The 21,630-nt window shown below is 36.2% G+C and overlaps 1 protein-coding gene across 4 annotated transcripts in view; it reads right to left on the reverse strand.

Annotated features, from left to right (window-relative positions):
- The window catches only part of LOC123878985 (PTB domain-containing adapter protein ced-6), a 77,024-nt gene that overhangs the window by 48,176 nt on the left and 7,218 nt on the right, over window positions 1–21,630 (reverse strand). The window contains exon 1 of one of the 4 annotated variants that reach the window (XM_045926434.1): window positions 11,676–12,008. The exons of the other annotated variants lie outside the window; for them this stretch is intronic. Coding sequence (XP_045782390.1) covers window positions 11,676–11,767 — 92 coding nt within the window. The 5' untranslated portion in view covers window positions 11,768–12,008. Of the gene's footprint in view, window positions 1–11,675; window positions 12,009–21,630 lie in introns of those variants that run through there. 4 annotated transcript variants of the gene reach the window in all.

The raw sequence follows: 21,630 nt of genomic DNA on the forward strand, positions 1-21,630 counted from the left end.
CGTCGGGCGATATCGCGCGGGACACGTGAATTTCGTGTCGAGCGACAGAGTCGCGCAACAAATGTCCCCTAGTGAAAATGCGGCTTAAACAAGTCAATTTTAACGACACGTAAACATAGGCCACTTCCCATCGACGATGCGGCGAACAATTAAACGTTTTTTTAACATTTCTACATTTATTTTGGTTTCTGTGACTACTATAATACCAGTCTGAACCTGATACAGTTCTAAAACCTGACTAACTAGATTCTAATCCGGCCAAGTGCAAGTTTTAGAAACGATGTCTCTTCCAGTTTTAGTTAAAGCTTTAGTTCAGTTAATTTCTGAAGGTAGGTTAAACTAATCCTTTATTTTTTAACCCCCGACCCAAAAAGAGGGGTGTTATAAGTTTGACGTGTGTATCTGTGTATCTGTGTATCTGTGTGTCTGTGTATCTGTGTATCTGTGTATCTGTGTATCTGTGTCTCTCTGTGGCATCGTAGCGCCTAAACGAATGAACCGATTTTAATTTAGTTTTTTTTTGTTTGAAAGGTGGCTTGATCGAGAGTGTTCTTAGCTATAATCTAAAAAAATTGGTTCAGCCGTTTAAGAGTTATCAGCTCTTTTCTAGTTTTCTTGTAGAAAAGAAGGTTAGATAACCGTTAGGTTCTTAATATTATGTCAATAGACAAATGTCAAGCTGTCAAGATGGACGTTGCCTAAATACATAATTATTTATTTGAAAATGATGTTTTGGAAAACTCAAATACTTTGGATCGTCGGGGGTGTTATAAATTATTAATTTACACTTGTATTATTATCTCTAAGCTTACGATCTACGATATTAAGACGATCGCAGTCGGGTTTTAGCTTTCAACTTTATCTTGTTACTAGCTGAGGCCCGCGACTTCGTCCGCGTGGATTCAGGTTTTCCAAAATCCTGCGGGAACTCTTTGATTTTCCGGGATAAAAAGTAGCCAATGTGCTAATCCAGGATAATATCTACCTCCATTCCAAATTTCAGCCAAATCCGTCCACTAGTTTTTGCGTGAAGGCGTAACAAATATACACACATACACACAAACTTTTGCCTTTATAATATTAGTGTGAAGTGTGATAGATCGAAATATCAAATGCAAAGTACCTATATCAAATGAGATCACAATTTGGGGCAGAAATAAAAAAATGCGGGTCCCGCAAGCCCGCATACAATCTAGATAGGTTACTTTTAAGAGGGGTCTCTCCGTCACTCGCTTCATACAAACGTAGTTCCAATTCCATTTGAATATTAAGCAACTAAAGTCCATGAAATTTTGCAGACATATTCTAGAAACTTATATCTATGTCTGTGGTTTTCCAGATTTCTGTTAAAATATTCGGTTTCAAAGTTACGCGTTCTTAAAAATTTACATACAAATCTTTGAGCCCCTGTAATTTCAAAACTACATATTTTTAGAAAAATCTAAAACACCACAGACTAAGATATCAGTTTTTAGAATATGTTTGCAAAATTTCATGCACTTTGGTTGCTTAATATTCAAATCAAATCACACTAATCACACTAATATTATAAAGGCGAAAGTTTGTATGTGTGTGTGTGTGTGTGTGTGTGTGTGTGTGTGTGTGTGTGTGTGTGTGTGTGTGTGTATGTTTGTTACTCCTTCACGCAAAAACCGCTGGACGGATTGGGCTGAAATTTAGAATGGAGATAGATTATACCCTGGATTAGCACATAGGCTACTTTTTATCCCGGAAAATCAAAGAGTTCCCACGGGATTTCAAGAAACCTAAATTCACGCGGGCGAAGTCGCGGGCATCGGCTAGTATTCAAATAAAATTGAAACTACGATTGTATGAAGCGAGTGACGAAGAGAGCCCTGTTAACGATTGTGATGATCACAATGTAGATACAATATCTCGCATTAGATACCTACATAGTTTGCGAGTACAGTTGCTGTATTAGTATGCGAAATACGTCCTACGCTATGCGCAAAAACCTTTGTTAATGTATGTATGTATATATGTCTTTGTTAATCTCCTCAACGGAGTAGGTATACGGAAATTGCTACGCTTTGAATTATATGGGTAACTGACTAACTGTGAATAATATGTAATGTAAACAAAGGTTATTACTTCGTCTGTGTTGGTGTTAGCTGGCGGGCGTGCTCTGCCTTTTTGCAGTGTTTTTTTTTGTTAAAACTGACTGAAAAGGGCTCTAAGGGGGTGCCGTGCGTATGTCGGCGAGCGCCGGCACAGACGGGGTCCATACTTGTATAGTTTAACTAACTTGTTACAAATAACTACAAACTTGACATTGGCTAATCTTTGTAAAGCCAGACGAGAGAGGAAAAAAATAAATAAAAACAAAGGTTATTGTTTGAAACGCCTAATTTGCAATGCAGCATTTGCTTTGTTTAAGGGTACACTTCATACGCGCTTCTCCATACAAACGTATTACGCCTATTTCTAGAATCTAGATTTATAACTAAGATTTTTCTCTCCATAATCCTATGCCTTAAAACAGTAAATAGTATAGTAAAATTGTATTTATATTAAATATCACGATTTTAGGGCAAATTTTGAAGCAACTTCGTGCGTAAATAAACTATATTATATTAAAAATTAGAAAATTGAAAAATTTACAATTTTATGTCACGCTTTATTTCATAATAATAAATAAAAATATAAATAAAATATAAATATAAATAAAAATATAAAACCGACCAAGTGCGAGTCAGACTCGCGCACTGAGGGTTCCGAACTCGGGTATTTTTTCCAACATTTTGAACAATAAATCAAAAACTATTGTACTTACATAAAAATAAATAAATATTTGTTTAAGAATATACAAGTAAAGCCCTTTCATATGATACCCCACTTGGTATAGTTATCTTACTTTGAAAATTGAAACATATTTTAATTTTTAACATCGCGGTTTTCAGATTTATTCCTATACTTGTGCTATAAGATCTACCTACCTACCAAATTTCATGATTCTAGGTCAACGTGAAGTACCCTATAGGTTTCTTGACGGACAGACAGACAACAAAGTGATCCTATAAGGGTTCCGTTTTCCCTTTTGAGGTACGGGTTCTTAAAAAAGAATGAGACCCAATTCGCACTCTACCGGTTTTAAAATTTATCGTCAAAGGACTCCAATAATATAGTAACTAGGTATTTAAATTGACTGTAAAATGCATGTAAAATTACGTAAATAAACAACACACAGCTGATTCAAGAAAGTAAGTTCAATGATCGTTACACAATACAACTAGGTACCTACATTATTATTTATTACATTAGTACAATTTTATTTATACAATCATATTTAAAATTAAATGTAAATAATTCGTACGGTTTGTCTACAATATTTAAATAATAGTTTATTAAACTTTCATTTAACAAATTAATTAAAAATGAAAGTATTCATAAATATTTTTTACCCGCTTGAAGATAAAATTGAATATTTAAGTTTAATTAGGTAGGGTTTAAATTAAGGTCTGCCTACAACTAAATTAAAACGCTAAATTCAAAATTTATAAGTTTTACAAATTTTGGAAAGTGGCAACCAAGTTCCGTTTTTTGTTTCTGTTATTTTTTGGTTAATCCATACTAATATTATAAATGCAAAAGTGTGTCTGTCTGTCTGTCTGCTACCTTTTCACGGCCCAACAGTTTAACCGATTCTGACGTTTGGTACAGGGTTAGCTTATATCCCGGGGACGGACATAGGCTACTTTTATCCCGGAATATCATAGAGTTCCTACGGGATTCCTAAAAACCCATTCGCTTAACCGATTTGTATGTTTGGTACCGAGGTAGCTTGCGTCCCTGTAATTGACATAAGCATTTTATCCCGGAAAATCAAACAGTTCTCACGGGATCTTCAATAACCTAAATCCACGCGGACGAAGTCGCGGGCATGCTCTAGTTTAAAATAAATATGGCGACCAACGGACAGCTGATCCAAGAGAAATTTTTGACATTCAAAGAATAGTAGTTTAAATAAATAGACAATCACTAAGAAAGGATTTTTGAAAATTCAACCCCTAAGGGGGTAAAAATAGGGATTACAAATTTGTGTAGTCTACATGGACGCAAATGATCATTGTATATATTATATTAAGATGGCGCATTTGTGGGTTCAACGCTCGTTTACACAACTCGGTCGTATTGTTTTAATTCAAACGCAAATATTCGTGTTTGTTTTGTGTGGAAATAGGCCTCCTGATAACAGTATTTTGCAATACTATGCGTGTATAACAGCTTGTATAATTGTATAAGTATACTGTATATACAGGATGGTTTATAAAACGGACCTACTTTAAGTAAGATGACCGATAATAACCACCCTTTTGCGATGCGCAGTTAGATAAAATGCATTTTCATTTCATAGCACAGCATATTGAGATTATCTTCCTTTTTTTATTAAAAATATAAAGATTTACAGATAAAATATAGAATTGACTAACACAATATAGATAACTAAAATTACAATTAAATCGAAACTAATACAAAATTGTAAAATAATTGAATTTTTAAAATCTTTTTGTTTTCTTAAAATGCTACTTTCGCAAGACTTAGATCCAAATTTGTATTCATTCTAAAAAAATCAAGATATCTAACTTTAAATATCAATAATTAACAAATGCATTCATTTGGCATTTGAAAACGTACAAAATGAATTTTAAAAACATCTCTACCAAGGTCTTTAGTTCCGTTCATACAATATTTTAATTTTGAAAACTGTTTAATTTAGAGCAAAGCTGCGCACACGCAATCTAGTTGCGTTGCGTAATATGTCTGGAACGTTAACAATTAGCCACAATGGAATAGTGGCGACTGGCAATTTATTTAAGGCTACACTACTCGCACGCTTCTCCATAAACGCATCATTATTGTTCCAGATCCAGATCTAAAATTAAGCTAGATATTGGTTTATGCCTTCATTATCAAGTTCCAATCATATAAGCGTTGATTTGACCTACAGCTCGCTCCAGCAATGCGCGGGACTTCAATTACTTTTATACAACGCATAATATTATTGTATATCAAATTTTTGAAAAGAGCAACCGCGAGTTTCTTGTTGGTTCTTTTCGGAAAGGAATTCCGAACCAGTCGTAGATGCATTTGACGGTTCAAAAATACTTGTAAAAGTTTAATTGATTGTTTTTTTTATTTAGTTTGTGAGTTTGTTTTGGGATCTTCTCAGGCCTGGGCGCGTTTGGCACCCTCGTAGCTTTAGTTTTAAGTTTACGTAATTAATTATCACCATTACATTTTACAAATTCATCAAATCATCAAAAAGTGTACAATGGTACACAATTTGAATAAATGATTTGACTTTGACTTTAATTATGATCGAAAGATTTAAATTCCATAAAACATAACGTAAGCCTCATTGTAACGACATACATTTTTAAACCACCCTGTACATAGGTATTTATGCATTCAAACCTTCATTGGGCACAAACCTATATTTGCTCAAGAAAGTATGGGGAAAACCACAATAGAGGAAAACTATATCTTAGGTAACTACTCGTAAATACTAACTGACTATTTTATAAATCAGCCCGATTCGTCTAGAAGTCAGTTACCTTTTCCTTTTATGATATACTAGCTTATAAGTCCTGGTCAGTCAGTCAAGATTCCCTTTTACATATTTAGATTTCATTTTTACTACCTTACAAGTGTAAATTAAAAATTTATAACACCCCCGACAAGTGAAGGTTACAGTAACTAGAAAAGAGCTGATAACTTTCAAACGGCTGAACCGATTTTCTTGGATTATAGCTAAGAACACTCTCGATCAAGCCACATTACAAACAAAAAAACTAAATTAAAATTGGTTCATTAGTTTAGGAGCTACGATACCACAGACAGATACACAGATACACACGTCAAACTTATAACACCCCTCTTTTTGGGTCGGGGGTGAATAATAGAATTCTATAACAAGTTACTAGAGGCAAAATAATCCCCTGTATAATAGGTATGTTAGATACGCAGGTATCTAACGTAAGCATAACTATTTACTTAGACAATTGCTGAGTAAAACTAAATATTTACACAGACATACATTTTTATGTAAACCCCTAAACCCAAAGAATCTTAGTTATTTGCGCTCTACTTGTTATCTTAAATGAAACTTGATAATTTAAGAACTAAGATTTTAAAATGTTATAACGAAACTTTTGCATTGCATATATTTTTAACAAAACAAACAAATGCCAATTTCAAAACGGAACCCTTATAGGATCACTTCGTAGTCTGTCTGTCCGCGTCCGTCCGTCCGTCCGTCGAATCTGTCAAGAAAACCTATAGGGTACTTCCCGTTGACCTAGAATCATGAAATTTGGTAGGTAGGTAGGTCTTATAGTACAAGCAAAGGAATAAATCCGAAAACCGTGAATTAGTGGTTACATCATTAAAAAAATTAAAATGTGTTTCAATTTTCAAAGTAAGATAACTATACTAAGTGGGGCATCATATGAAAGGGCTCTACTATTATATTCTAAAACTGATTATTATTTATTTTTATGCATAATAGTTTTTGATTTATCGTGCTAAATGTCGGAAAAATTACCCGAGTAGGAAACCCTCGGTGCGCGAGTCTGAATCGCCGGTTTTAAAAAAAATATATTTTATGCACCAATTTTTCTAGGTCTCTATGACGATTTAAAGTTTTTATGTGGAGGATAAAATCGTTTTTTGGACCGAAAATCAAAAAGATCCTACGGGATTAAAAATCAATTGCTTAATTGCCGCATCTGTAGTGATAGCTTTAATCCTGGACACAGATAAACCCTATTTATCTCAGATTTTCAAAGATGGCATGGCATAATATTGTATATCAAATCTTTGAAAAGAGCAACCGCCGAGTTTCTTGCTGGTTCTTCTCGGTAGGAAAGGCATTCCGAACCAGTGGTAGATGCTTTTGACGATTCAAAAGAACTTGTAAAAGTCTAATTGAATAAAAATATTTTGAATTTTGAATTTTTGAGTTGCCACGGAATTTTTCAAAAACCTACACCCACAAGGATAAAGTCGCGGGCATCATTTTACTTATCAATACTAGTATTATAAATGCGAAAGTGTGTCTGTCTGTCTGCTACGTTTTCACGGCCCAACCGCAGAACCGATTTTAATGGGTACAGACTTACATTTTTGATACATCCCACGGAAGGACATAGGCTTCTTTTTATCCCGGAAAATCAAAGAGTTCCCACGGGATTAAAAAAAATACGAATCCACGCCGGCGAAGTCGCGGGCATCGGCTAGTATGGTATACTTTGTTTAGCATGAGATAATTATTTATTGTATGATGAAACCACACGAAACCACGTAGGTACAACCTCTTTGTATCTTAATGCTTTGTAGACTTATGAATTATTGTACACAGTCATTTTTCAACTATTAACAAGATAATAATTTGCTTTGTTACTAGCTATTTTTACTTAGCTAATTTGTAACATTAACAAATACTTAGTTAATATTTAAGAATAATTTTAAGTACCTATTACTCAAGTATGTAAGTAGATACATAAATGTACATGCATGTAAATTTTTGGTTAAACAAGTGTAAATTAAAAATGTATAACACCCCCGACAAGTGAAGGTTACAGTAACTAGAAAAGGGCTGATAACTTTCAAATGGCTGAATCGATTTTCTTGGATTATAGCTAAGGACACACTTTCGATCAAGCCACCTTTCGAACTAAATAAACTAAATTAAAATCGGTTCATTAGTTTAGGAGCTACGATGCCACAGACAGATACACGGATGCAAACGTCAAACTTATGACACCCCTCTTTTTGGGTCGCGTTCCTATGTAGTCACACTAATAATATAAAGACGAAAGTTTGTGTGTATGTATGTTTGTTACTCTTTCACGCAAAAACTACTAGACGGATTTGGATGAAATTTAGAATGAAGATAGATTATACCATGGATTAACACATAGGCTACCTTTTATCCCGGAAAATCAAATCTATATCAACGCAAACGAAGTCGCGGGTATTAGTTAGTGAACGAAAATTATAATGTCGGTTGTTACAATCGGGAACGATTCTTCAATAACTCGTACATAATGATCGCTCATATATTCAAATTATGTACTTTACGTATATTACGTATCATCTTGCTGGCAATTAACCGCGTGTATTTATTAATTCATTCAAATTACAACCTTCGTGCGTCTTCACAAAGGCATTTAAGAGGGGTTTCTCCGTCACTCGCTCCATACAAACGTACCTAGTTCGTCTCTCATTGGAATACTAACCAATCATACTCAATGGAATTTTGTTGAAACGTTCCGGAAACTAATATCTATGCCTGTGGTTTTCCAGATTTCCATTAAAATATTCGGTTTCTAAGTTACGCGGTATTAAAAATTCACATACAAATCTTTGAGCCCCTGTAATTTTAAAACTACATATTTTTAGAAAAATCTAAAACACCACAGGCACGGTATATTAGTTTACGGTATATTCGTATGGCATATTAGTTTCTAGAATATGTCTGCAAAATTTCATGGACTTTGGTTGCTTAATATTCAAATGAAATTGGGACTACGATTGTATGGAGTAAGTGACGGAGAGAACCCAAGTTAACAATCATGCAGTTTTATTTGATATCTGGTTTCTAATTTACCTATGTTTAGCTTTGTTATTTAAAAAAATCTCTGATAGTAAAATGTATTGTGCCTGGCCTGTTTAAAAAAAGGAATGTCAGTTTCTAGGGTTTCGTACCTCAAAAGTAAAGGAAGGAAGGATAGGATCACTTTGTTGCCCATCTGTCTGTTTGTCGTGTCTGTCAAGAAAGCTTTAGGGTAGGTACCTACTTCCAGTTGATCTGGAATCATGGGCATGAAACTATGCTTACATCACGAAAAAAATAAATTGTGAATTGTTATTTTTGTACGGTTTTTTGACAGCATATCTAAGTATCAGAAATTGCCTTACATCTATACTAATATTATAAAGAGGAAACTTTTGTATTTTTGTATGTTTGTATTGAATAGGCTCAAAAACTACTGGACCGATTTCAAAATTTCTTTTACCATTACTTAGACTTTAGAGGGATTCTTCCGAATCCGTATAGGCTATATTATTTTATCCCGGAAAATGGAAACAATAAATGTCCACCCGTGCGAAGCCGGGGCGGGTTGCTAGTGAAATATATGTAGAATGTTTGAATTCGATGACTACAAAATGATGTACTTAACGACTTCAAAACATACCTACACGACTACTTCAAAACCCCTTGAATAACTTTGATAGAATTTATTTTAGCATTTTTTAATTTCTTAGTTTTTTATATTTCTTATTTTTATTTTCTTAATTTCTTGGTTTATTACTTTGTTAGAAAAAAAAGTCATTTTGCTTAATACGTAGTAAACGATTACCTAAGTACCAGTGGCGAAGGGTGCAGATCTGAAAAAGGGAAGCCGGAGCAAAAAAGTTCTGACCTAACAGAATATCAGCACCGTCATCACTGATGTTTCTATGGTGCTTAAAGACCCAATTTAACCATTAATAATATAAAAAGCACTGACATTTTGAAAACCTCTGTGGCTTTGAAAAAATTCTTTTAATGTAGCTGTGAGATGCATCCATGCTTGCTTGCTTTATTAAATACGACCCATAACCCACACGGAATTGAAAACTATAATCATTTTAGTCTTTAGTTTAACACATACCTACACTAAACAAACTGAAACTAAATCACCGTTAACTTACACTTATTAGGTAGTTATTAAAAATCACTAACCCCAATTTATTATAATATCAAAATCAAAGAATCACTAAACTTTAAATACAAGCACGCATGTATGTTTCACGTAGGTAAACGAATGTATTAAATCACCCTTAAAAACAAAATATTAAAATAATAGTATAAATAAAAATTTTAATTTAGAGGTACGATAAGCCGGTGAGCATCGGCTTATGAACCATATTTATCTGACCTGTCAGAGAGACGAATTCGTATTCGTTCCGGGGCCACTTTAATTGGTGGTTCCATATTGGCGACCCGTAGAGTGAGACAGACTTAGTTCGCTTCATAGGGAAATGAAAGAGATGGAATGCTAAGTAGTAAGCCGGGATGGTTACGGGTTATCGAAGCTATTTTCTATTGATGATAGATTTTCCCTGACACTTATTTTTTAGGCGTCAAATTTGGTACGGTAGCATCATTCACTCTGGTAGCCTGCATGATAATAATCGAACTTTTGCCCTACATTTGTCACTAAGTACGTAGTGAGTGCTTACGTTATATTATGCGAATTCTTAAAGGGAAGCCGATTGGAATCGGGTTACATGGACATTTCGCCACTGCTAAGTACCTAGGTAGACATTAAAAAAAAATTGTCTACGCAATCATTGTTTCTTTTCCTACCTAACCTATTATGTGTGTAACTTAAATAAAAAGTAATAATGCAATACTTATATAGGTATGTATTAATTAAATTATAGTGCAACCACAATATTTTATTTAGTTGCTGCAGTTAGTATTTCATAAGTGTTAAGAATTACTTGTTTAATACGTACGAATGACACTAAACAAGTGTAAATTAATTTATAACACCCCCGACAAGTGAAGGTTACAGTAACTAGAAAAGAGCTGATAACTTTCAAACGGCTGAACCGATTTTCTTGGATTATAGCTAAGAACACTCTCGATCAAGCCACCTTTCAAACAAAAAAAACTAAATTAAAATCAGTTAATTAGTTTAGGAGCTACGATGCCACAGACAGATACACAGATACACTGATCAAACTTATAACACCCCTCTTTTTGGGTCGGGGGTTAAAAATGGCGCTACGTTTCATTAAAAAGCTAAATCAAATGAAGCAACTAGTTTGTTATTTCAAAATTCATAAAAATACCAAACAACTTGTGTTCAATACAAAACCAGCTGCTAATATTCAACAACATTAACATAATGAACTCATTAAACTTCTATATATCGAGAATAAAACAAAAACCGACCTCAAAAACCATTTATATTTAAAATGAATCAGCATTTTTTTTTAATAAAGTATGTCACAACAAAAACACGATTTTAAGTAAGCAGATCTTTAACTTTTACAGGTCTTTAGTGTATTGCTATCCCTTTCATAATGCTCCTTGCGAAAAAGGATAACACGAGATTCAGAGACCTTTGAATTTAGTTTAGTACACTGGGTACGACAGAATTAACCATATTTACATGGGGTTATTCAAGGAGCGGACCAACTAATTCCTGAAAGGCCGACCACCACCCGCCAACGCACCTCCGTTGCTGCAAATGTTCATGGGCGATGGTAATCACTTAACATCAGGTGACCAGCCTGCTCGTTTGCTCGCTATTATTTTAACAAGTGTAAATTAAAACTTATAACACCCCCGACAAGTGAAGGTTACAGTAACTAGAAAAGAGCTGATAACTTTCAAACGGCTGAACGGATTTTCTTGGATTATAGCTAAAAACACTCTCGATCAAGCCACCTTTCAAACAAAAAAAAAAACTAAATTCAAATCGGTTCATTAGTTTAGTTTAGGAGCTACGATGCCACAGACAGATACACAGGTACATAGATACACACGTCAAACTTATAACCCCCCTCTTTTTGGGTCGGGGGTTAAAAAAAGGCAAAAATGGCGAAAACAAAATATCGCTTAGATTAATTGAAATTAGACCCTTGGCACTGACCTTGAATTTTTTGACACTTTGGTCCCGTTCGCGCCATATTCAATTTCGCTGCCACCGTAACTTGTGACCAAAGGCATGTCACCTTCCGCCATGATTGTTTATTGTTTTTTTTTTTTTAATTTAAACACGCAAAGGTTTCCCAACTTTTGAACCACTGGACACGACCACTTTTTTTTTAATTTCTAAAACTATTCACGAAATATTAGAATTAATTCGACGAAAAATGTTTTTTTTTTCTTGTTATACAGTGACAACGCGTCCGTTCAGCGGTCACTGAAGAACTAAACTGACTGCTGCTGACTTGACCGATTATTTTATTGATGTAAATTTAATGATGAACGCTCGCTCTCAGATAACAGACGTATAGCACGGACTGTGCGATATGTCAGACGAGGATGATAATTAGGAAAAAAGATGGGTATAACGCGCGTCATAATAATGGGTGTTATTGCGCAGGTTTGTGATTAGCGGCGCGAGGCGAAACAGGTTGCCCTTAGACCATGCCTTGGAGAGTTAGTACTTAGTCGCAATGAAATGACTAGCTTATAGAACACTGTAAGACAAACATTTTTTAGGGTTCCGTAATCCGTACCCCAAGAGTGCTTACGGGACCATATTACTAAGCCTCTGCTGAATGCTATCAGTCCGTCCGTTTGCCCGTCAGCGGGCTGTATTTTATCAACTGTAATACATTGTAGATACATTGTAGATAGATAGTTGTAATACACTGTTGCTGTAGTAAAAGCTCGTGATAGCCTAGTGGTTAGAACGTCCGCCTCCTAATCTCAGGTCGGGGGTTCGATCCTGGACACGCACCACTAGGTAACTTTTCAGTTATGTGCGGTTTAAGCAATTAAATATCACTTGCTTTAACGGTGAAGGAAAACATCTTGAGGATGCCTGAGAGTTCTCCATATTCTCAAAGGTGTGTGAAGTCTGCCAATCCGCATTGGGCCAGCGTGGCGGACTATGGCCTAAACCCTTCTCATTCTGAGAAGAGACCCGTACTCAGTAGTGAGGCGGAAATGGGTTGATCAGGATCAGGTATCAAAGTCTCGTACGATGTTACGGAATCCTGTGCGAGCGGTGAGACCGATTCGTACTTGGTCGATTTTTTTGAGTCTACGATCTGTTTTGTTTTCCTGGCAACGAAACGCGCAGACCAAGTTACATGGGTAGCTCAATGAGATAACATGCGACGGTCTGTCCGTACCGCACCGTACCGTCTTTGATAATGATGGGCGGTTTTATGCAACCATTTACATTTCCGCCCTAACTTAGGCTGAAATCTATAGGACGCACCTGGACTTTGCTTAGACTTACGACACTGTTAAAACGAGACAGCGTTATACCGCTCGCATAAATCTGTCTCGTTTTAACTGAAACTTAAGTCTAAGCTAAGTCATTTCAACCTTAGAAGACGCATATCAGTGAATCCACTGATAGAAAGACACATTTCTACTTCTGATAGTAACTAAATTTTAGAGTATTCGTTTATTTTTCTTAGCAATGTTATGAGAAAAGGATAGACTTTAAAAGTAGCCTATGTCCTGTTGCAAGCTATGTCTGTTCTTACCCGTCAAAATCGGTTTAGTGGATGGGCCTTGAAAAGATTCGGTAATCCGTAACAGACAGGCAGACAGACATTCGCTAAATTATAATATTTGTATGGATAAGATATTCTACGACAAATTCCTGAAAAGCGGGCAACGCATTGACGGTTCCTCTGGTGCTGCGTATGTTTATGGGCAACGGTAATCACTTAACATCAGGTGGTGTTAAGATCACCTAACCACAGATTAAAAAAAATTGCGATGCATTTTATTAATCTGTGGTTTCAAGGATGTTTTTTTTTACAATAAAAATGGCGCGGAGTTGGGTTACGTTTAAAACTCAAAACTCCACTAGCAAAATAAATGTACATTGCATTATAAGTTCCATTTAGTATTAAGCGGTGGAATTACGTAAAATAAAGAAATCCGGAACCATCGAATGTATAACGGATATATTGCGTATTAAATAGTATGTGTGCGCATACGCATATGTACTACATACTAGACACGCCTATGTTTACTGGTTGATCAATTTAAATCAATAAATATTAAACACATACTCCATAGTCCATACTTAATATTTGAAATGCGAAAGTGTGTCTGTCTGTCTGCTAGATTTTCACGGCCCAATCTTTGAACTGATTTTAATGGGTACAGAGTTAGAGTCCCGGGAAGGACATCTCACATTAGACATAGGCTACTTTTTATCCCAGAAGTTCAGAGTCCGACGGGATTCTTAAAAGCCCATCCGTTTAATCCAGAAATTTACATAGCCAACTTTTTATCCCGGAAAATCAAAAGTTCTCACGGCATTTCAAGAAAACCTAAATCCACGCGAACGATTTATATTAGGCGGACACAATTTCGCATTCATATTAAGTACGGATTTTGCCAAAAAGTTATTTTGGCAAAATATAAAGTGGAAGATAGTAAAAACTAGAATAAGTACATAAGTTAAGTAAGTAGTTAAGTTTTGACCCTCTTCTTTCACCAAGTTAGATATCAAATTTTTTTATCAATTAGATTAAAAAAAAAAGTGAAATGTGCGTTGGGTGATTTTAGATGGGTAAAAATTTCAAAGTCGGGTTATGACATGCTAAATACTAGTTTTTAACCCCCGACCCAAAAAGCGGGGTGTTATAAGTTTGACGTGTGTATCTGTGTATCTGTGTGTCTGTGTATCTGTGTTATCTGTGTATCTGTGTATCTGTGTATCTGTCTGTGGCATCGTAGCGCCTAAACGAATGAACCGATTTTAATTTAATTTTTTTTTGTTTGACAGGTGGCTTGATCGAGAGTGTTCTTAGCTATAATCCAAAAAAATTGGTTCAGCCGTTTAAGAGTTATCAGCTCTTTTCTAGTTTTCTTGTAGAAAAGAAGGTTAGATAACCGTTAGGTTCATAATATTATGTCAATTGTCAAATGTCAAGCTGTCAAGCTCACTTGTCGGGGGTGTTATAAATTTTTAATTTACACTTGTAATAATGCTTGGAGGGGTGGCGATAGATGTAAAAAGTAAAAAGGCAAAAACTAGATTAATATATTATATTAATATGTTTATTTACTATTTATTTGGGTTACAAACATTAACAAAACAAATATGACACATCTAAACATACTTTGATTGTAACTACTTCCTAAAAATGCATGCTTATCACCAGTCTTGAGACTTGACTTCTTGCGCGCGAACCAGGTAGGTATCCTATCTACCTACTTTGCTTCCATAAAAATTACCAAGTAGTGCCAGATGGAGTGCTTTGGCACCCGTTCTAGGAAAACCTGTGTTACGGGCACCGCAGAATAATTAATACTAATCGTTTTAATTTATTGCCCGACTGCGGCAAAGCCAAAAGGAATGGTTATGATTTTAGCAGTCTATGTATGTATGTATGCATCCAGATTCTGTGTTCCACCGTAGCGCCTAAACTACCTACTGGGCCAATTTTGATGAATGAGCTGTCAATTGATTCGTCATAAAGGTCCAGATGACATACGTTATATTTTATAAGAAAAAAATTAACCTAACGGATGTTACATCAAACAAAGTGGAGGTCTCCAAAAATTTTGTTTTGCTATTGTATCGAGTGGAATATCAAATGAAAGAGGAGAAAATTTTGAGCTCACAAATATAATGTACAACTACATTAAAATATACCAAGCGACAGAAAAACTATTTTACTATAATATTTCAGCGTTTATGTCATGAAGTTTTAATTTTTGATATTACAATTGATTCAATAATCCAAAAACATTATTTGCCACATATTCGTAGTTTTAAGTTTTCACTTGTATAGGCCAGTCTTCACTTAAAAATGTATAACACCCCCGACAATAGAAGGTTACAGTAACTAGAAAAGAGCTGATAACTTTCAAACGGCTGAACCATTTTTCTTGGATTATAGCTAAGAACACTCTCGATCAAGCCACCTCTCAAACAAAAAAAACTAAATTAAAATCGATTCATTCGTTTAGGCGTTACGATGCCACAGACAGATACACAGATACACACGTCAAATTTATAACACCCCTCTTTTTGGGTCGGGGGTTAAAAACAAAAACTGTGTTGCGTAGTACCATCCAGTCATTTCCCTAATACGTCACAGACGGACAATTACACTATCTATGTATTTACCAGATGTATGTTTTTGTGTAAATAACAGAAAAATGCGTCATACAACCATTTTACTGGGTAATCTATTATCTCCGCCCCCATTTTGTTTTGGGATTTGGATGAGGGTTTTCCTTTGATGCCGGAAGCTGGCGGTTGCGAGCGGAAGTCAATGAAGATACCTATGGATTGTGTTGACAACAAATATTATTATTGGCATACTAGCTGACGCCCGCGACTTCATCCGCGTGGATTTAGGTTTTTCGAAATCCCGTGGGAACTCTTTGGTTTTCCGGGATAAAAGTAACCTATGTGCTAATCCAGGATATTATCTATCTCCATTCCGAATTTCAGTCAAATCCGTCCAGTAGTTTTTGCGTGAAGGAGTAACAAACATATACACACTCACACACACACACATACAAACTTTCGCCTTTATAATATTAATGTGAAGTGTGATGTGAAGTGTGATTGTTGTAAATTGAATACTTGAAAAGAGCAACCGCCGAGTTTCTTGCTGATTCTTCTCGGTAGGAACGGCATTCCGAACCAGTGGTAGATTATTTTGACGATTCAAAAGCACTTGCTATATAATTGAGACCCGTGAACTTCCTTTATTTAAGAGAAAATTGAAAAAACTATTATTAGAAAAGACATACTTATTACTCAATTAATGATTACCTCTCAGAAAAGTTATAACTGTATTTTAATTTTGGACATTTTGCTATTATTATTTAAATGTTTTTTGTGTGACCAAAATGTATCTTAGTTTAATGTAACATATTGCATGCTTATAAGCAGAATTTGGCTGTACCTTTTTCTTTTTAAACATCTCCACTGTTTACCCAAATTCGCAATAAAGAAATTTAATTTGATTTGATTTGACTTGTAAAAGTTTAATTAAATAATAATATTTTGAATTTGAATTTGAACGAAATGGAGCCTTCATCACCATGATCAACCCATCGCCGACCTACGGGTCTCCTCTCAGTAGGTAGCTGGTACATATTTTTGTTACCCGACAGCAGCAAAGCCAAAAGGAAGGGTTATCATTTTAGCAGTCTATGTATGTATGTATGTTTGTATCCAAAATCGGTGTGTTCCACCGTAGTGCCTAAACTACTGGACCAATTTTGATGAATGAGATGTCAATTGATTCACAAAGGTCCAGGTGACATAGGACACGTCAATTCCAGTCATGTCTTTCTCTAAATTGAAAGAGTATCTGCTTCTTTTTCTTTTTAATATTGCTAAAAAAGGACGGAAAATAAGTTTAAAATTAATAAATTAAATTTTAGTGCTATTCTACAAAAAACCGGGTAGAGTGGCGAGTCAGACTCGCACACCGAGGAACTCTAAAAACACTATGGCATCTAAAGTCACGAGGTTTGATAGTTTAAAATCAAAATAACAAGTGTAAATTAAAAATTTATAACACCCCAGACAAGTGAAGGTTACAGTAACTAGAAAAGAGCTGATAACTTTCAAACGGCTAAACCGATTTTCTTGGATTATAGCTTAGAACACTCTCGATCAAGCCACTTCTCAAACAAAAAAAAAACTAAATTAAAATCGGTTAATTAGTTTAGGAGCTACGATGCCACAGACAGATACACAGATACACACGTCAAACTTATAACACCCCTCTTTTTGGGTCGGGGGTTAATAAGTTTATCTGTCCTTTCCTTATTACATTGGTATACCTACCGCTCATATAAATTCCTTCAAGCTACCTAAAAGCTTAGTACCTACTAATTAAAAATGTTATTAACTAAAATGTTGTTTTAATGGCTTTGATGATACTCCATGATGATATTTTACGCAACAAAACTAGTTTACGAGTGACCGGTCGTTTGCTAAAAACTAAAAAGTTTGCATCACTCATTAGTAAAATTATACGCAAATCGCCAAGGTCGTGAACTTTGGACCTTTGGCGCCAAAACATTGTAAAAGCGTTGTGTTTGATAACTAAGTAAACGTTTATACCCACACAATGATTCATCATCATCATCAGCCTGTGGACGTCCACTGTTGGACATAGGCCTTCCCTAAAGAGCGCCACCACACCCGGGGTCCTCAGCCTTCCTCATCCAGCCACTTCCCGCCAGCCGCTTTATATCGTCGGTCCATCATGCTGGAGGGCGTCCCACACTACGTTTGCTTAAACGCGGTCTCCACTCAAGGACTTTCCGGCTCCAACAAACAAAACAAAGATCAGCACGTTGTCCCGACACCGGTTCGCGTCGAAAATGTTGGCATCGAAATTGTTTCACAATACAACTACACAATGATTAACAGGTGTAAATTAATTTATAACACCCCCGACAAGTGAAGGTTACAGTAACTAGAAAGGAGCTGATAACTTTCAAACGGCTGAACCGATTTTCTTGGATTATAGCTAAGAACACTCTCGATCAAGCCACCTTTCAAACAAAAAAACTAAATTAAAATCGATTCATTAGTTTAGGAGCTACGATGCCACAGACAGATACACAGATACACAGATGCACAGATACAGACGCCAAACTTATATCACCCCTTTTTTTGGGTCGGGGGTCAAAAATGAGGTGAAAATCTTATTGGAAAGATTTTATTTACATAAAGTTTATACAAAAACAAATTAGGTATCTTCTGGTATTTTTGCGACATTCAAAACAAAAACATTTCGATGAAAATATGATAACATTGAAGGAAGATCAAAATATTATTGAATCGCAATACATTCATGATTGTTGTTTTGGATTTTCCCAAACATAAAATCCATACTAATATTATAAATGCGAAAGTATGTCTGTCTGTCTGTCTATCTGTCTGTCTGTCTATCTGCTACCTTTTCACGGCCCAACAGTTTATCCGATTCTGACGAAATTCGGTATAGAGTTAGCTTGATTGCAATCTCACCTGGTGGTAAGTGATGATGCACTCTAAGATGGTAGCGGGTTAACCTGGAAGGGCCAAGGGGTATGCCAGTTTTCATTAAATCCATACCCCTTTGGTTTCTACGCGGCATCGTACCGGAACGTCAAATCGCTTGGCGGCACGGCTTTGCCGGTAGGGTGGTAACTAGCCACCACCGAAGCCTCCAACCAGACTCCCAATAGAGATTTAGAAATTATTAAATTCCAAACCCCTACCGGGAATCTAACCCGAGACCTCCCACTAATAAGACCACCGCGCCAGGGAGGTCACCACTTATCACCAGGTGAGATTGCAGTCAAGGGCTAACTTGTATCTGAGTAAAAAAAATCTAAGTATAATTTCTAGACCCAACCATAACACATCCTTTATGCCCAGTCATACTTTCTTCGAGACGTGGCTAGAATTACTATCGGAGTCTATAATTGGTCAACCATAATGTAACTTTCGCCCGCGACTTTCCTTTGTTTTCTAATGATACTTACAGCCTAATGATACCTAAAGTGGACCGTAAAATAAAATCGTAACTACATCCTACGTAACTATTTGAAGAAGTAATAAATCCTTACTTCCATCACCTACTAGGTATCACACTATCACACTTCACACTCATATTATAAAGGCGAAAGTTTGTATGTGTGTGTGTGTGTGTGTGTGTATGTTTGTTACTCCTTCACGCAAAAACCACTGGACGGATTAGGCTGAAATTCGGAATGGAGATAGATAATATTATCCTGGATTAGCACATAGGCTACTTTTTATCCCGGAAAACCAAAGAGTTCCCACGGGATTTCGAAAAACCTAAATCCACGCGGACGAAGTCGCGGGCGTCAGCTAGTTATACTATAACATTACAAAATGAAAGGCGAAAGTGTGTCTGTCTGTTTGTTACCTATTCACGGTCCATCCGCTTAACCGATTTTGACGATATTTCGAAGTCGCAGGCATCAGCTAAGCTAGGATAGAGGCGTTAGAGGCAATCTAATAAGTAAAGGAAAGTAGACCCTATGACTCTATAGGTACGAAGATATCATTCAACCTCAAGAGGGCACATGGATTGGCCTTTTTATCTTTTCTTGAAATTTATCTTTATGAAAATCAAAGATTCCTTTAAAAGATATAGAAGATACGATGCTTTTATCATCCTGTGTAATCTGTGTTTCCTACCAATTACAATCCGGGTATCTTTAAAACAAGAGTGAATAGGCATCTTCTAGGTAAACGCGTCCCATCTTAGACCATATCATCACTTTCCATCAGGTGTGATTATGGTCAAGCGCCTGTCTATAGTAAATAAAAAAAAACATCGACGATTTTGCAATTAATGCCATTAATTTTTGCTATTAATGGGGAGACGGCTAATGGGGCCAACGGGACTACACGGGAAAATCAAAGAATTTCCACGGGATTTTTAAAAACCTATACCCATAAGAATGAAATCGCGAGCATTTTAGTATTATGTTATAGTTTGTCTGTCTGTTTGATACAGGCTCCCTCTGTAGTACAGAGGTAGCTTCCATCCCGGAAATCGACATTTAAAGCTACTTTTTATCCCCGGAATCAAAGAGTTCCCATGGGATTTTTAAAAAGCTATATCCTCGTGGACAAAATCACATCCTTTTTCGCGAGTGGCGTATCAGCACATATCAGAATTCAGCATTATTTACACCTAAATCTTTAAATAAAATAAAAAAATATATAAATAAAAAAATAAATAGCCTCAATAGCTCAACCGGTAAAGGAGTGGACTGAAAACCGAAAGGTCGACGGTTCAAACCCCGCCCGTTGCACTATTGTCGTACCTACTCCTAGCACAAGCCTGACGCTTAGTTGGAGAGGAAAGGGGAATATTAGTCGTTTAACATGGCTAATATTCTTTTTTAAGAAAAAAAAAAATCTTTAAAAAGAACACCTACCTAGACCAAGTCGTGGTACTATAACGGGACTATGTTTGCGACAGAGAGAGTGGTATTAGTTGTAACGGGTGTGAAAGAAATAGACGTATCTAGATTCTAGACCCAGACCTCGATCGCGGATCTTTGGAATGGATTTACAGACTCTTGTAAACGAAAGGCATTTAAATACATAATATTTTAGACGTAAATGGACAGAGCTGATGAACCGAATTTGTACTTATTTATATTGCCACTAAACAACAATACTTTCACAAGTGTAAATTCAAAACTTATAACACCCCCAACAAGTGAATGTTACAGTAACTAGAAAAAAGCTGATAACTTTCAAACGGCTGAACCGATTTTCTTGGATTATAGCTAAGAACACTCTCGATCAAGCCACCTTTCAAACAAAAAAAACTAAATTAAAACCGGTTCATTAGTTTAGGAGCTACGATGCCACAGATAGATACACACGTCAAACTTATAACACACCTCTTTTTGGGTCGGGGGTTAAAAACTATTGATTGATGGAAGCCGGGCGGATAAACTAGTATTGTATGAAGTAGATAATTTAATCAGCTCATTATACAATTAAAATGCACCTGTGTTTAAGTGGGTATTCTAAGAACGTAGGAACATAGTGTTCTCGGAAGATGTTATGGAAATCTGTGAGATTATTGCGTGAGATGGCACTGCCTGGCAGCCAGTTAGTCTGGGGCGCCAGCCAGGTAACCTCCCAGTGTGCCTGGATGCTGCTGGTCCCATTTGGATGCGTCCGAGGGGAAGAGCAGTGTTCGGGCCGGTGCGCCCCGGTAACATGGCTAATAATTTCTCTTCGGAGATATTGTTGGCTATGGCTAATGACCTGGCAGGGGGGGAGGTTTCTCCGCGTGTCCCTCTGACTAGCAGAGGGCACAGTGGACGAAGCGTAGGACGGGACACGGGCGACGTGCGCGTCCCAGGGTCGGGGGACGCACTTC

Source organism: Maniola jurtina, chromosome 27, assembly GCF_905333055.1.
Source record: "Maniola jurtina chromosome 27, ilManJurt1.1, whole genome shotgun sequence".
NCBI classification, from domain to species: domain Eukaryota; kingdom Metazoa; phylum Arthropoda; class Insecta; order Lepidoptera; family Nymphalidae; genus Maniola; species Maniola jurtina.